Here is a 17,883-nt window from a genome sequence, read left to right on the forward strand (position 1 = left end):
TTGCTTTTAGCCTCCATTGTACCTGTAAATGTGTTTGAGCAATGTCTAATGTCGAATGCCTATAAATAAAAACTGCATTTCATATATAACTCGATTTTTTAAAAATGAAGTGCACCCTTTCTCAGTTTGATGCCATTCTAATGCTTAAGTTTTCCAGAGTCGAGTTTGCCTTTCGACCATGAAGAACTAGAGTTGCCTCTCTTATCTCAAAACGCACATGTCTGCAGGTTTCACCGACTATCGGGCTTTCCTACGCCTCAAGCCTGCATGACGACCACGCGAGAAGTTCACATTAGCCAAACGGTCGTAAATCTGGTCGTCGGTTAAATTGTTGACTTGTACATCGACATTAATTCAAATTTACCTTTACCTTTTTTTACTCATTTACTATAAGTAATTATTTTCAGACAGCTTTGAACAGGAGGAAAGATTAATTGCCCCCACTCCCCCCCAAAAAAAAAAAAAATTTTTACCCTTTAAAAATAAAGCATATGGTGAGAGTAAATCTCCCCTGTGTCTATGTATAATCATTCAGAGTGGTGACCAGTACGTCTCATGCAAAAACACACACATATTCAATGTTAGGTATGGTCTTTCCGAAATGGTAGTTCCGAGTCCTTACATAACTTAGCGGTCAAAATGACCATTAATCACTTAACCACCAAAGATGGGGTCATCAGGGAGATGCCAACCACCTGGTTGACGAATGAGGAACCCATGCTAACCACAAAATTCATTTAGATGGGAAAACGAAATGGGAAATGCACAGTGGCACTAAGCGATAAAGAGTGTGCGAAAGTCCAATTGAATTCTACTCAAACTCGCGGATGAAGCTGGGAACGGGCGGATGGACAGCATGATCACTCTATATTTTCAAAGCGGGATATAATAATTATATGAACATAATACAGCGGTTTAATAGTGTATTAGTGTATTTGAATAAGTTCATATACATGTAGTTAATCGCTAATTAAAGGAAAGTCGTACTTATTATGAGATACTTTTAAAATAAAAAGTTAGAAAACATGATATACAGTTTTGTGCAGAGCCCTGATTGATTGATTGATTGATTTTCTTAACCAAAATATAAAATTTACACAATACAAATTAACATATGTATCAGTCACAGAACACATAAGCTTAACCGAAGTTATACTAGTAATTGAAAGGACAGACTAAAAATCAGCATACATAGTAAATAAATGATCACTCAAGCAGTGCATCAGACACCTCCACGTATCAGACTCCAAAGACCAGATGAAGGCTATAATTCCACCGAGAATCAAGATCATGATATCGTCACCACTTTAATCAAAGAATTGTACAGACTCTGTTACATCTGTATCTACCATCAACAATGGCGTAAAACATTCGGTTTCTCTAGTCAAGTAAATTTAAGCATTCCAAAATCAGATGTTTCAAAATGTCTTTTGTGCTTTTCCATAGAGATTACAATGTCCGCTTTTAATTGCTTAGTTTCGGGTCTGTATGTAGTTTGACAGTGTCTATGTGATTTCAGATTGCTATATATTTTGAAGTAACTGGCTTGTTCTTCTCTTTCGTTCTAATAACGATTTTCATTTATTGTCTTCAAATATTTCTATGGCTTGAGTACCAATTTTAGATCACAGTTAATTATTTGGAATGAATGAATCTGTATAATTCTGTGAGAACGGTACTATCGCATTTGACCGCAGTCTTTATCAAACCATATGTGACAGAATGCTTGTCTAGAACTCCGAGAAAAAGTTGACCTAAGCGAATGTCAAACATCTGTTTATGTGTGGTATTGTGTTTTGCTTTACAGGGCCTTCTAAACGAAAAAAAAAAACAATTTAAACTTATCCAGTAATCCTTCTAAGACCAAGGTCCGACACTATTACACTGCCAACAATTTACCAACATTAGACATATAAATACATTTCTATTTTGTACTGTAACTGTATTGTTGTAATGACTACTAAAACAGTATCTGTATTTTACAGTGACGTTACGTACTGTCCTTTACAGTAACGTTACAGCACTTTGGAATGTAACCATCCAACAGTCACGATATTTTCCAAAGAATCAACAAAGTTTTTTGTATAAAGTTTTTTTGTTGCTAGAGCTTGACAGATACAACGCTGCATCGGTCTTCAATCAGCCAGAATAAAATGTTGATGGAAATTGAGTTAAGGATTGCAAATTCGCGAGAATTGGAGACATCTTCCAGCATAATTTTTTTTAACATTTGAAAAAAGATACACTTCATTCTTTAAAAATCTTCTCTCAGCAAAATTGTAGCCAGTCATTTTCGACAAAGAACATATAGTCATACAAAGGAACACATTATATGCGCACAAAATAAATACACATGTATTGTGCTCTCAAAATAATTATAGTATGCGCAACAAAGAGATATGGCATGTGTAAGGGAAGAGTACCAAATATGAATAAAGCACCGAATATATACATTGATTAAGTATCATATATACTAATAAGCTAACGTTTTAGATCTCATAAATTAAATGAATTTCGATGGACACATTTTTGATAAATCAAATACATATACTGAAAGACGAGATGTACCATGGGTGGAGATTTTGAAAGAGGGGTTCCAGAGGAGTTCGCGGAAAAAAAGGGATTGATTGCATTTATTTGCTTTTTTGCTCATATTTTGCAAGAAATTAGCAAAAAGGGGTGATGGTATCGTGTAATGACTCCTAAGATGAAAATATATACTGAAAAACGAGATGTACCATGGGTGGAGATTTTGCATCGATTTTAGAGTTGGGATGTAGCTTAGACTTGATTATATATATACATGCATCCTTGTATTAACAATCCATGTTGATCCTCGCCGTGTATGATATGTATCTACGTAGTAATGCACTAGCAAGAAAGATGGTAGAATGGTCACATCACTTTAGACTTCTTATATGTATTATATACGTGGTGTGGCTATATTTGTATGATGTTGCAGATCCTCTACTGTCTAACCCGATACAATCAGAGGTTGTCCTATTCGAGGAAGTATCACTCGGTTAACGAAACCTATATTTGTATACAACCTTATTGGCCGAGTGGTCTAGAGCGTTGGACTTCGTGCAGGCGGTGTTGCAATACATGTTAGAAAAGAGGAGAGGTTCGAATCCCGCTAAGAACGACCAATTTGCAACCTTGCATCGATTCTAAAGTTGGGATGTAGCATAGATTTGATTATATTTATATGTGTGTGTGTGTGTATATATATAGTGTTCTGAAAAATTCCCAACGTTGTTAGAGCTATCAAATTTGCAAAGCAAATTTCGGTCGTTCCTCTGCGGGAGTCGAACTCGTACCGCTGTGACACCTGTGGCAACACCAGCGCCCTAAACCACTCGGTCAGCTAGGCTATACAAATATACAGCTTTCGCTGGCCGGGTCATTCCTCCTCGTAGGATTAATCTAGGGCTGTAACTTAATACACGATGTATGGTAGTGCGGGACAGTACATCTAGGTGTTATAATGTAGGATCGAGGATCAAATTAACGATACAAGTCACAACAAATCAATTTTATACCATGGAGTTCAATATAAATCCTTGATTATACAAACCTCTCAGAATGTATATTAACGCATAATATTGAGCGCACGGTCTATTTTTTCTTTGTCCCGATCAGGACTCCGTAGATATGTACGAACAATGAACAATTAATACATCTGTATTCTGTAAAATTACAACTGCATTTAAGGTATGATTTATGCAACTTAACATAAACATTGTACTGTTGTGTTGATCTACGCTTTCATTTTATTGTGTGTTTTGAAAATCAGTACTACACAAATGATCAAGATTTAACTCTCAATTTTTAAGTTTTCCATTCTTAATTTATTATTACAGTCATCCCACAAAAACATGCTTTAAATTGTTACACAAGATTACCACATTCGACAAGTACATGATCATTGTTTAACAACGAATGGTCATTAAGTCAATTCCTCTATAAAAAGTAAGATTTGGGGAACCAACCCCTATAAATTAGCTCTATTCCAGATACAAATATTTTACAGTACAACTCCATATTGTGGCATTATATATGCACCTTGATGTTGAGCAATTCCGTATAACCTCTTTTAACGTTGTACCAATCTATAAGTATACCTTAACCTTTATTGGGAGAATTATACTGCTTTGGCCATTTTGTTTTCGTAATTTGAAAAAAAAATCATTCATTAAAAACTACCTGTATAATACAAAATAAATATAATGCACGGTCTGTCAAGTGCACAACTAACCCTTTTAAATTTTGACTTTACTTAGATCACGACTACTCTACAAATGAGGTGAACCAGATTTGGATTCTCAAATATTCAAAAAACTTACAAGAGTTTCTTCTCTTCTGATAGTTAGCGGCGGATCATAAAGTAGTGCAGGGAGTTGGCACCCGGGAAATTTGTCAAATGGAGAATTGACCAAAAAAGGCAAATAATATTCTAGCACCCCTTTTTTCTGAGGTACCTCGCCTGGCACCCACCTTTTCAAAGTGTCTGGATCCGGCCCTGTAGTCGTAACCCTTTTGTAATAATAGTATTTTATAACATTTGGTTTTCCAGGGGACCAGATGATATTTTTATCCAGTATTTGGAAGAGATAGACTTTTATTGTGAAGAACCACATTAATTATAGCAAGAAATATTCGTGATAGTGAGTCTAATCTTGTTAATGTTGAAATTTCTGGTTAAGAATATTTTGTCGAGATTCTAACAGACTATTGGGATACCTACGGGAATAAACTGTACAACTCGTGATGATCCGTCTCCTCACAATGTTATTACACAAAAATGCCCTATCATTGTGGAGATGTACATACAATGTACATGTACTTATGAAGCTAGGTTTCTATAAGAGTTAGTACAGAAAAGGGTCCTTTGATTTCAGTTTCCATTATATAGATGATTTATTATATTTGAATAGTCCTATTTTCAAAGATAACTTACATTTAATCTACCCAAAATGAACTTGAAACGGTGTTTTCTTTTGCTTCCTTCCCAGTCCTAAACATAGGTAAGTTGAGGCTGGATGTTTGAATTTAAATCGGAACTTTAGGTGATGATTTTGACTTCCCGCGTGTAAACGGTCCCTTTCTTAAAGACAAAATAGTAGCATCTTCAGTTTATGGAGTATATCTTTCACAGTTAATCCATTTCTGTCGTGTATGTTATATACTATCAAATAAGCTTCTATAACATCACTATACAGAGGTTTTACGGTCGTCATGACAACTTGGTTGTCAGATAAGGTATTTCTAAATCATAGATGATTTCAGATCTTCAGTTAGCTATCAAGTCTTATGTGATCGACACCCCTCCCTTCGAACTTGACGTCCACTTGCAATGGGGCGGGTGCCGCTGACAAAGCAGGACATGCTTACCCTTGCGGAACACCTGATGTCACTTCCAACCGGATTATGTGTGTGTGTTGTCTAGTGTTTATCTTCATTCTTTATATATTATTGTAATCAATTCATTCATTGTGGGCCGTCTCTGGATTGTTCTTCTGTTTTAAAATGCTTTGGAATTTTTGTAGTTTGATATCTAAATCAGGATTGGACAATTCAAGACGGCTACCGGAAAAAAACGCAAAAAGGTAAAGCCTTTTAAATCTGGGTTTTACTGGTTTATATGGGTATAAAATTTACAAATTTTAAACACTGTCTAATACAGATACAACTGCAAAATCGTTGATCGAAGTTGACGTTGTTTTCAGAATAGAAATCGAAGCGGGCAGCGATATTTCTGTCATGAATAAAGGCATTTCCAGAGGTAATGCGCATGTGTGAACAAAGTGGATGTAGTGTTTTTAAGAAGAAGAAAAATTCGGGAAAAAAGACATATAGACAGCTCTATTGTGATTTTCAGTGTAATTCAGCCTTATGAAATTGCCGATTGGATAAATGCCGTCAAAGAGTAAGGGACAAAACAAAAAACAAAAAACGGAAAAGGAAGAAATCCAATCCAAACGTGAGTAATGAGAAACCATTTAAATAGACCAAATCGAGTAGACCCCACGACAAACCTAATGTAAACAAAGATTTGATCAATACAGAAGTAAAGAGTGCAAACTCTATGAACGCTAGGAATGTTTTTTTTTTTCTCACAAGTCCCAGCTATGAACAATATGAGTATGAATACAATACCGGCACCGAACTTCAGTTTACCAGTATTACAAAGCGGCGGAAACCTTCGGTACACAAACATGCCAAATCAAAACTTATGTCAGACTTCACCTGTCACTGGCTTTTACACCATTCCTTACACCCCGCAAGACCAACCTCTACAACCAATATGTAACAGCACCATCAACCAACGAGCAAATAATGAGAAAATTGACAATTTGACGAATATAGTTGATCAAATGCTCTCTAAGCTGTCTGTATTAAACTCCTTGACAGATAAAATCAAGAAGGTCCAGTCAACAATGGACACCCTCATACATAACGTAGACAGTGTGACAAAACGAGTGTCTGAAGTAGAAAAAAAAGTTTATATTTCATAAACGAAAAATACGAGAAGTGCCGCAAGGACAACAAATCGTTGGAATCAGAAATGGAAGATTTAAGACAAGATAACCGAGAATTGAACGGACATTTATTTAAACTGACGGATTTAGTACGAGAACTACGGCAGCGACATTTTGACCTACAAACTTGCTCCATGAGAGAGAATCTGATTTTCTCATGTATTCCAGAAAAAACATGAAAACGAAGAAAGTGCTGAAACAGGTGATATTATAAAAGAATTTATGACCGCGCAACTCAAATTAGATAGCCCTATGGATTTCATCAGAGCTCATCGTTTTGGGAAGCGAGGGGACAAACCAATACCAATCGTATGTCGATTCAAGACTTTCAACGACAGAGAGTCCGTACGAAAAAACGCGAGTGAGCTAAAAGGATCCAACTTTGGATTAAGAGAACAGTTCCCCAAAGAGATAAATGATCGACGAAAAGAGTTGTGGGCTTACTTTAAGGAGGCTAAAAAAAACAAGACAAGAAAGCATACTTCAAGCGGGACAAGCTTTTTATGGATGGTAGGCAATTCTTTAGACCAACGCAAAATTTTACAAGAAATAAAGTTGTTGAAATTAAGATCGACAGAGATGAAGATAGACAACGCTACGAAAAACAGGGAGCAAGACCAAAGTCATACAAAAACAGAGACCCCTTTCTGATGGACGAAGTACATTACAGTTAGGATTACCACGGAGGATCAAAGAACAGTTCTAGTAAAATCACTAATTCAACCGTGACGGACGACCTTGTAATTTCTAACGATTCCATTGTTAAAATATTGTCATTAAATGTGTGTGGAGTTAAAACAACGTTTGAACTATCCTGAGTTTAAATCTCTTTTGGGTAGCTGCCTATACGCAAATACGCAGTTGCGTACTTTCGGAAAAAGTAACAAAAATATAAACACACATTCTAAAGATGAAATAAAGGTTTTATGCAATAACTCACTCACTGGGGGCCTTGAGAGACCCCCCCCAAGACCCCTCGCCGTAATTTTGCGTACAAATAAAACAGGCCTAGCTACGCCCCTGAGAAAGAAATTTACGAAGAAATCAGGCGGCATAATCACATTTAAAAGATTTTTTTAAAGTTTTAGATACAGAAAATTATTTGTGTTATGGTTTAGTGTAGACAAAAAAGTTTTTAACACTCCAGAAAACATTATCTTTGGTATTATGTACCCCCTGAAGGGAGTGCATACGCATCTAATGACGCTTTTTCAGAAATTGAACAAGATTTTCAAAAATTTAATAAAAGTTCAGATTTTATATGCCTGTTAGGTGACATGAATGCAAGAACGAGTAATTTAAATGATTTTATGTCACAATTTAGTGATGGCTTTCTTGAGGCGAACATTTTTGATATAAACAATTTTATTGATGTCGGAGTACTGGCATCCTCCCAAGTCGGGGTTTTGAGTCCACCCTCGCTCCCTCAAACCCCAGACGTCACTGGTTCATATTTAGAGGGTATTGCCCAGCCAATTCTGATTGGTTGCTTCTCTGGGTGAGAGGCACCAATGAAAATCGATTTAACATAAAATGTCTGTGGAAAGGTAAACAATAATTCGAGGTAATGGACGATCCGATATAGTAACTGAAAGTTGTATTATATCACAAATGATGCAATATGAGCGAAAATGATAACTGTAGATTCTGTTTAGAGTCTACTGAAAAAAAAATGACGTTATGTGTAGCCACTTTGTAAGTTATATCGAAGAGGTTCTATTACGAGTGATTTGGTTGGATTTTGGATCCGGGTTAAATTTAAGTAACTCACTCTTTTTTTTTTTATAAATGGCGCTAAATATCAATGAGTGATGTCAGGGGTTTGTGGGAGCGAGAGTGGACTCAAAACCCTGACTTGGGAGGATGGAGTACTAGACGAAATGGGCCTTAGTAGGATTCGAACAAGCCCTGACACTTTGGTTAATGGCCGTGGGAGAAAACTTATAGAACTTTGTAAGAACAATAATCTTTTTTTTCTTTTCCGTTTAAGTACAGTCCTCCAATGGAGTATCGTCGTACTTTTATATACAGTGGTCGATGCGAGAAAAACATCTGTGTGCAAATTTGTACAGTGCTGTGAGTGATCCATATATACAGTGCGATTAAAAACGACGATAGCTGTTTATCTGACTTGGACGGACTGCACTCCTGACTTGAAAGTATCAAGAGAGCTGCTGGATATCAATGTGTCTGGTAGCCCGTTCCACAATCTTATAGTGTCCGGAAAGAATGAGTATCTAAATACTTCTGTTCTTGCGAATGGGACGAGATAGCTGAACTGGTGGTTCCGTCTGGTGTTGGTTGTGCGTGATGTTAGATATGCACCTGGTGGTATGGCAACCAGACCATGTACTATACGGTACATCATGATGGCTTTACATCTCGCTTTCCGTTGTTGTAGGGGCTCCCATTTAAGATTCTGCAGCATTGATGTTACACTGCTGGTCCTGTTGTAGTCATTCATTACAAAGCATGCTGTTCTTCGCTGTACTGCTTCTAGTTTGCTGATGTTTTCCTGCATGTGAGGATCCCAGATGGTACAGGAGTACTCCATCAATGGTCTGACTAGTGTCTGGTAGCAGAGTGCCTTGGTGTTACTAGGGCAGCTACGCAAGTTCCTCTGGAGAAAGGCTCTGGTGGAATTGGCTCTTTTTGTTATGTTGCTGATGTGATGGTTCCAGCTCAGTGCCTTGTGGATTGTCACTCCTAGATATTTTGCAGAGTCTACCTTTGCAAGTGTGTGACCATGGATGTTGTATTGGCCATTGACTGGTGTCTTTTTGGTGGTAATCCTCCATAATTGGCATTTTTGGGGATGGAATTCCATTTGCCAGTCAGACTCCAATTGTTGTAAACCATTCAAGTCATTTTGTAAGGTTTCTGTGTCTGCTGTATTCTTGATCTGGTGGTATAGGACACAGACATCAGCAAATAATCTTACGTTGGCAGATGATACATATTCTGGTAAGTCATTTATGAAGATGAGGAACATTGGTGGTCCAAGCACACTCCCCTGCGGAACTCCTGATTGGACTGGAGCTGTTGCTGAGCATTCACCTTCCAGGAGAACTTTTTGTTGCCGATTACTTAGGAAGTCTCTGAGCCAGGTTAGGGTTGAACCTCTGATGCCATAGTGGTCAATCTTGTATAATAGCCTCTCGTGTGGTACTTTATCGAAGGCTTTAGAAAAGTCTAGTAGGATTAGATCTATTTGTCCCTTGTCATCTATGTTCTTGGCCAGGTCATTGACTGTTAGTATCAGTTGGGATTCACATGATCTTTCCTTTCTAAATCCGTGTTGTGCGTCTGTCAAGATGGTGTGTTGCTCCAGGTGTTTATGGATGTTACAGCAGATGATGTGTTCTAGCATTTTACAGAGTATTGCTGTTAGTGAAACCGGCCTGTAGTTAGATGCTTGGCTACGGTCCCCCTTCTTGAATATTGGAACTACATTGGCATTCTTCCAGTCAGTTGGTATCTTGCCCTGGTCTTGCTTGGAAGAAGATGGCGAAAAGTGGTGTCAGCTCTGGTGCTAGTGTCTTTAATAATCGGGTTGAGATATTGTCTGGTCCAGTTGCTTTGTAAATATTGAGGTCTGATAGTAGTTTAAGTACTCCTTTTTCTGTGACTATAATGTTGGTCATTGATGGATATGGATCACTTTTCATTGTCTTAATGGTGGATTTATCTTCATTGGAGTTGAAAACGGAGGAAAATTGATTATTGAGTATATTTGCCTTGGTACTGTTGTCAGAGTAAGTTCGGCCATCTTTGTTTCTCAGTGTTGATACTCCTATGTTGTCACATTTTTTGCTTTTGATGAAACTGTAAAACTTCTTTGGATTTCCTTTGATGTCAGGGCTTATGATGTCATGGACATAATTGGCATAGGCGTTCTTACATTCTTTCTGTGATGTTTTCTTCAGCTTCTTATATCTTTTGAAGTCTTTCTCTGATTTTGTTCTGGCTTTTTTAAATACTTTTTTTCTTTTGCGATGTTACTCTTTTAACGTCTCTGTTGATCCATGGTTGGTGGAACCTTGATGATGTCATTTTTGATGGTACGTGTTCCTCTTGTATCCTAAGTAGTTCTGTCTGTATGAAGTTCCACATATCTGCTACCTGGCTTCTGACATTAAACTGTTTTTTTAATTGCTTTACTATTTCAATTGTTGCTGTTCTTAGCCCATCTATATCTGCTCGTTTCCATAAATAGATCTTTCGTTTTGTCGGTTTTGGATTTCTTGTTGCTATTTTGGAGTTGATAAAGACTGTATCATGGTCGCTTATCCCAGGTAATGGTTCACATCGGTTTAACAGGGTTGGTCTATTTGTTAAGAATAAATCCAGGATTGATGTTCCTCTAGTTGGAAAATCTACAATCTGTTCCAAGCAGCATTCGTTTGTCATATCTATAAATCTGGTGTTTATCTGGGATAAGTTTTGGTGTCCATTGATAGTTGATGTGTTCCATTCTATGTCTGGTAGGTTCAGATCTCCTCCTAGCCACATAACTGAGTTTTTGTTATGTTGATGTGTTGATTCGATTGCAGAACACATATTATCAATATAGTCAATGTCACTATTTGGTGGTCTATATAGGCATGCTATAATGGTTGTTCTATTCCCCTGGCATGTCAGTTTAACAAATACTGATTCGGTTCTGGTGTCGACTTTAAGTTCTTCACTTGTGATTTTGTTTTTTATCGCTATTAACACTCCTCCATAACCATCATTTCGATATTTTCTATATACAGTATATGTTGATGGAAAAATCTCAGAGCTCATTATATCTGTTCGAAGCCATGTCTCTGTGCCTAGGATTATGTCGGCGTTAGTTGTTTCAATCAAGTTGAGTACTTCTTTTTTATTTTTAATGCTCTGGAAGTTAACCACTATTATCTTGGTGTCAGAGGATTTGGTGGATTGTATATGTTTATTCTGGTTTGGTCTACTTTTCGGTGAAGATGAAAAGGTTGGTGGTTCAGGGCTGGTTATACTTTCATCAACTGAAAGTGATGAAAAACTGTTGTTGGTAGTGGAGTCGATGATTGTTGATTCAAATAGTGAGGAGGCAAAGCTGGGCATTCCACAATTTACACATTACCATGATATATTGGAACAGGCAAGGGCTTCATATATTGGAGTTGTTATGTCCATGCATTCGGCATGGTACCATTTAGAACAGTCATCACAGGCTACTCCCCTTTGCTTCCAAGTGACAGCTTTTGAACAGACTTGACATGGGTACTTTGGTGTTCGTGGGCCTGGATTGCATTCCACATCTGCTGATCTTATTATGAGTAACATGCTGAGGTATACAAGTGAGTGTTGAAGAGGTCTGACACTGGATAGTGTTTGTAATTTTCTTGATTTGACTGTCATTGTAACGCTACAGTGTATTAACTTCAGGTAAGTATTTCCTTGTATATTGTCATATTTCCCATTGAGGTACTCTGATTTGATGTGTTGGTGATTGAGATCTACGATGAGTGTTGCCATCAGCAGAACTGACAGCAATACGTGTTGAAAATCAATCAGTTTCATATTTGTTTACATTGGTTACAAATTCGAAAATGGCGCCGGTCGAGGACAATGGATGTTATGTTTTGATAGGAAAAAAGCTGGATTAAACCTCGACATTTCTATTATTATGTAATCAGATATAAGCTACATCGTTTTCAGTGTTGTAGAACCAATTTGGGGGATAGGGAATATCTGTGATCTACAAAATTCGATGTTTTTTGAGCTCTTCACAAGATGTTGTTCACGCATCGGTCACTGACTTCCGGTATAATGTATATATTCGGAATGGTAGATTTGAGAATGATAAAATAGGAAGAGCGACTAGCAAAAATTCGAGTGTTATTGTTTATGTTATGTGCACGAGTTCACTTTTAAAAATTATATTCAATTTTGAAATATGTGAATTCAATAAACTTTTTTATGATATTCATTCACCAATATCTGTACAGATACGGGTGAATAAGGAGATACTGCTACATGTTAATAGTAACATAGGTCTGGATCATATAGTTCGAATAAGAAATTGGAGATATGAAAAGAAAAACCGTTTCATCGAAAACTTCTAAAAACCAAACTCGTAGAGGTAAACCATGTTGCCTTAGAACAAAAAGATATTGATGTATTTATTCAAGATTTTTGTTCCATCAATTTAAAATCAGCAGAACAGACCTTTGGTACATTAACAGCTAGGAAAAATATTATAGGTAATATGAAAAATATTAAACAGCACAAACTTTGGTTTAACGAGGAATGTAAAATGTCCAGAAAGCAATTTCGCAAAGCCAAACTTCTGTATTTAAGAAACATGGTTCCAATATTTTTAAGACCAGACTGAAGATTTCTGAAAAACAGTAGAAGGAAACTATGGATGAAAATATCGTCAGATTTAATAGAGAACGAAGATGAGAGAGAATTAAATGTCCAAAAGGAATTCTGGAATATTTATAAAAATGACAAGAAAAAGGGATAGCACTAATATTGATTGTTTATTTGATTTTTTCAAGGATTTAAATATTAATAAGTTTGATCATGGTCATAAGTTTATAATACAGAATAACAGTGACGATAATGAAAATATTATTTTAAATAGCTGAATCACAACAGAGGAGATTGCCAAGGCAATAGGAGATGCCAAAAATAACAAATCACCGGGTGATGACAAAATTATTAAGGAATATATCTTTTCCTCATTTGGCACCATGAAGGACATTTTCAAAATGCTATTTAATATGATTTTCGATACTGGTTTTGTTCCCAAATCCTGGCTCACAGGTATTATTATACCAATATGTACAAGAAGAAAAGTGATAATCCAGAGCCTAAAAACTATCGACCAGTCACATTGTCATCATGTCTTGGTAAAATTTTTACATCGATACTGAACTTCAGGTTGAACTCCTATCTCAAAGAGAATGATATTATGCACAAAAGCCAAGCTGGTTTTATAAGTTGATACTCGACAAACGATCACATATATTCTCTGTATGCTTTGTTTGAATTATTACGTTTGAAGAAGACAAAATTATTTTGCCCATTTATTGATTTTGAAAAAGCGTTTGACTTCGTCCATAGAAATTCGCTATTTTTAAGCTTGTTGAAAATGATATTAACGGAAAATTTTTACGTATCTTTGAAAATATGTATGAAGACGTAAAGTCTTATATTCGATATAATAATGAATGTTCTGGAATATTTAAGTGTCATATGAGTGTAAGACAATGCGAAAATCTACCGCCTCTACTTTTCTCTTTATACTTGAATGATTTGCAGTCCTTTTTGGAACAGCAAAATTTTACGGGTTTTCTTTCAATAAGTTGTGATGCTGAAAACGAATTGTCAATGTATATAAAAAATTCTTCTTTTGTTATATGCTGATGATACCATTTTATTAGCAGAATCTGGTAGTGACTTACGACTTATGCTTGATAATTTTGAAAGATATTGTGACCAATGGAGGTTTAAAATTAATGTGAACAAGACCAAAATATTGATTTCAAGAGGTAGTATAAAAAAATTAAAAATTTTATTTGAAAGGAGTAGAAGTAGTATAAGGTTGGAATTTGGGTATAAATTACGAATTAAATGAATTGAAAGATTTCTAGCATTTAAATGAGGCATTGGTTTAAATTAGAATATCAAAGTTAAGAAATAATGTTTTAGTTTTAATTGACATATTCGTTAATATTTTAGATTTGGTTTCTTTCAATTCAGTTTTTTGTATTAATAAGATTCATATTGTTTATTGGCAAAAGTGATAATCATAAAAGCGATAATTAAGGTCAGATAACCTCAAGGCATATAGAACAAGTATTGTGAAATCAAAACAAAGTTACATAATTCGTAAGGGCAAAAAGTATTATTCTTATTGACTTAAACTTCTTTAGGAAATAAAATACCAATTGGAAAGTTTTAATACGGATAGTCAATATTTCGGACAGTGTACACTTTGGCTTAAGGCACCTCACCAGTTCACTATTTAAGTTCAACGAAAGGGACTCTTATCACTTAGTTGGTGACAAGAGTAAAGATGTGAACTATAAATTGAACTTGGTTTGTTTAAGGTGCGTATTTATTTTGGATGATTTTAATATATTTTTTTTGTTAAAGCAATAAATACTTCAAAGAATAAAATACTGCTCAAAGTTTGTGTCCCTATCAATGTTTAATTATGTTTAATGTTTAAAAGATAAATTGAATTATATATATAATCTTTATTATTGTAATTTTATTATTATTTATTATTGTATATATTGACTTAGCTGGTGACAAGAGTAAAGATGTGAACTATAAATTGAACTTGGTTTATTTAAGGTCCCTCCCGCCGAGTCCCTGTCCTTCGCAAAGTAACACCTGCGTAAGCGAGTTCCCCAACAGAAAAGAAAATATGAAGTCGAGATAAACAGAAACAATAAAATAAAGCATATCCCCCCTATAGACCCCGAAACACAACATTATAGTAGTCAAAAATTATAAATATCTAGGAGTGTTTTTTGTCAAGTAGTGGAAACTTTTTATACTATAAGACAGTATTTGAAAGAACAAGCTACTAACGCTATGTTCACTTTACTGCAGAGATGTAGACGCCATAACTTGTCTATTGAATGTCACTTGGATATGTTTGATAAAGCTGTTTTACCTAAGTTATTGTATAATTCTTAACTTTGTGGTTCTGAGGATTTGGAACTTTAAGAGAAGGTGCATCTCCGCTTTTGTAAAATTATTTTAAAATTGAAGCCGTCAACACCAAGCAATATTGTTTATGGTGAATTAGGAAGATGTCCAATTATTCTGACAGTTCAAATAAGAATGATTAAGTTTTGGGGTCGTTTAGTAAATGGTGACGAAAATAAAATTTCTACCATATTGTATAAGTTACTCTTTGTATATTCAAATGATTATGGCTTCGAGAATAAGTGGATTTCATTTATAAAGAAAATTTTTGATCATTGTGGCCTATCAAATGTTGGAGATCACAAATTTTTTATCATCGTCTTTGGATAGAAAGGTGCATTTTCAACGTTTGAAAGATCAGTTTACTCAAACTTGGGCAGAAAATTTATCTATTTCATCAAAAACTATTTGTTATCGTTTGTATAAATCTGATTTTTGTTTTGAAAAATATTTGGTTGAATTACCCAGTTATTTGATGCAACATCTTTGTAAATTTAGATATGGGTGCCATTGCCTACCAATTGAGACAGGAAGATGGCAAGGTATTCCCACACAAGATCGTTTTTGTACACTGTTTACCTCACATGATATTGATGAGGAGTACCATAATGTTATGATATGCAAAATTTTTCGAAAAAGATAGAAAACATTTCTTACCAGTATATTGCCATTCAAATGCAAATACTTTATTCCTCACAGGATAATGATATACTTAGAAATATAGCTAAATTTGTGAAGATAATTTTATCGAAGGTCGTACATCCAGTTTAATTTCATTACATGTACAATTGTTTACACATACACTTTATGTAATATTAATCAATGTTTGTATATTTTCTCTGTAACTGTTTATAGTTCATGAGAATAAAGTGAAGTAAAGAGGAGCATTCTTGTCACTAAAGGTGCTGGGCACTCAAAGAAAGGTACGGGATCAGTACACAGCCAAATATTCTGTAGCTTAAACACTGGGCTTTTAAAAGAGTCCAATCCTGAACCAAAATACACAAAATTCGAGGTACAATCCGGCACGTTTTCCGTTGAAACGACCGGAGTACAATCTTGTACATAAACAGATGTTTCCGTCAAGATATTTTTACAACCTGTGTGTTTTATTGGACAAATTCGGGTGTTCTAGACAGTATTGTCAACAAGGTTTGTGCAATGTCCATTTTATGATAGTTGCTTCTCTGGAAATGCTTTTTTCATGACCAGAAATATCGCTGCCCTCTTCGATTTCTATTTTGAAAACAACGTCAACTTCGATCAACGATTTTGCAGTTGTATCTGTATTTGGATACGAATTCCAACTACCCATAATATTGATTAGATAGTGTTTAAAATTCGTAAATTCATAACCATGTAAACCAGTAAAACCCAGATTTAAAAGGCTTTAGACAGTGTGATACAAGGTACGCCAACATTTGGTATAAAGAACTAGGTCTTTTAGGCTACTTCGAAGAAAAGATTATTGTGGACATTAAAACTTTCTAGCGATGTTAGTACGTATTGCTGAGCAATATGGCAAGCATCCGTAGTAAACGTAAAATATCAAAAAATCGCGAACTTTAGTGACAATCAAGACTTGTTAGGTCTTAGAAAAGCGAGCAGGCAAGTTAACCATTTAAGTAGCAGTCTTTATAAATATCAGACAAGCCAGGGGCGTGGCCAGAATTCCTTTGAAGTGGAAACCCAAAATCGGCAAGGGGTCTAGGGACCGCTGAAGGGCCGTAGTTGGGGACAGGGATCGAATCCCCAGGAAGCTCCCGGTGTTTGAGCGTTTTAGCTAGGCCCAAAAAGTTGGTCAAAATTTATGCTGAAAAGGGCAGTACTGCGAGATAATATTGTGGATTGTTTAAAAATTTTATAACACCAACAGTGACCGTGGTCAGGATAAAACTAAAATGAAGAATTGTCCTTCCTAATCCGATATGTTGTATTTTGTGTTGTTTTAAAATGCCAATCCCTTCAGTGCCTGCGTTTGAAGTTTTCATGTTATATCAGAGCTTGCTGTGACTGTGCAGACTTTTTGTGCGGCGCTAGACTTCTCAGAATTAGGCTTCTGGAACTGATACAGGGTTGTATTGCTACAAGATTGAAGTCATCACTACAGACGTTTTATGGTCGTCATCATGAACTCATTTGTCATTACGGTGTATCCATCTGCAACATAAGTCCCGATTTGTTCAGCGTGTCATAATTTTCCTTACTTTTTTAGTCCACCCCGGACTTGACTTTTTATGAGCAAATCGACGGGTGTTTCTAGAAAAGCAGAGGACACTTACCCTACCGGCCGTGTACCTGGTCCATGCTCCCAGTTTTTATTGGAGTCCGAGTTGCTCATTTACTTTTGTTGCTTTGTGTGTATTATTTTGGTCATTTATGTCCTTTGTTGTGTGTGTTTTTTTTCATGTCCGGTCTTTGTCCCTGCATTACATTCTTTTGATTTCCGCTAGAATCTTGGTTCCCTTGATTACTCATTGTTCCTTACGGTGGTCTTGGAAATAATTGTATCTCGACTCGGGTTCCATAGTTAACCTGATTTTTAAGCTTTTGAAAAGAAAACAATTTATGCAACATATTCCTTCAACTATTTTGGAGTCTGAATGACTTTAAATAAAGAATGGTCTATCAAGTTTTGAAATAA

General features: G+C 35.8%; 1 protein-coding gene across 1 annotated transcript; it reads right to left on the reverse strand.

Annotated features, from left to right (window-relative positions):
* Positions 1–8,664: 8,664 nt before the first annotated feature.
* On the reverse strand, positions 8,665–11,630 carry LOC148618351 (uncharacterized). The gene is made up of 2 exons (XM_088576844.1): positions 10,545–11,630; positions 8,665–10,035 (listed from the first exon to the last, which is right to left on the reverse strand). The coding sequence occupies exons 1-2, from the start codon at positions 11,628–11,630 to the stop codon at positions 8,665–8,667; spliced, it is 2,457 nt and encodes an 818-aa protein (XP_088432970.1).
* Positions 11,631–17,883: the final 6,253 nt, after the last annotated feature.

This window comes from Perna viridis, chromosome 4, assembly GCF_037379345.1.
Source record: "Perna viridis isolate PV_CMFRI_1.1 ecotype Kerala chromosome 4, ASM3737934v1, whole genome shotgun sequence".
In the NCBI taxonomy this organism is placed as follows: Eukaryota; Metazoa; Mollusca; class Bivalvia; order Mytilida; family Mytilidae; genus Perna; species Perna viridis.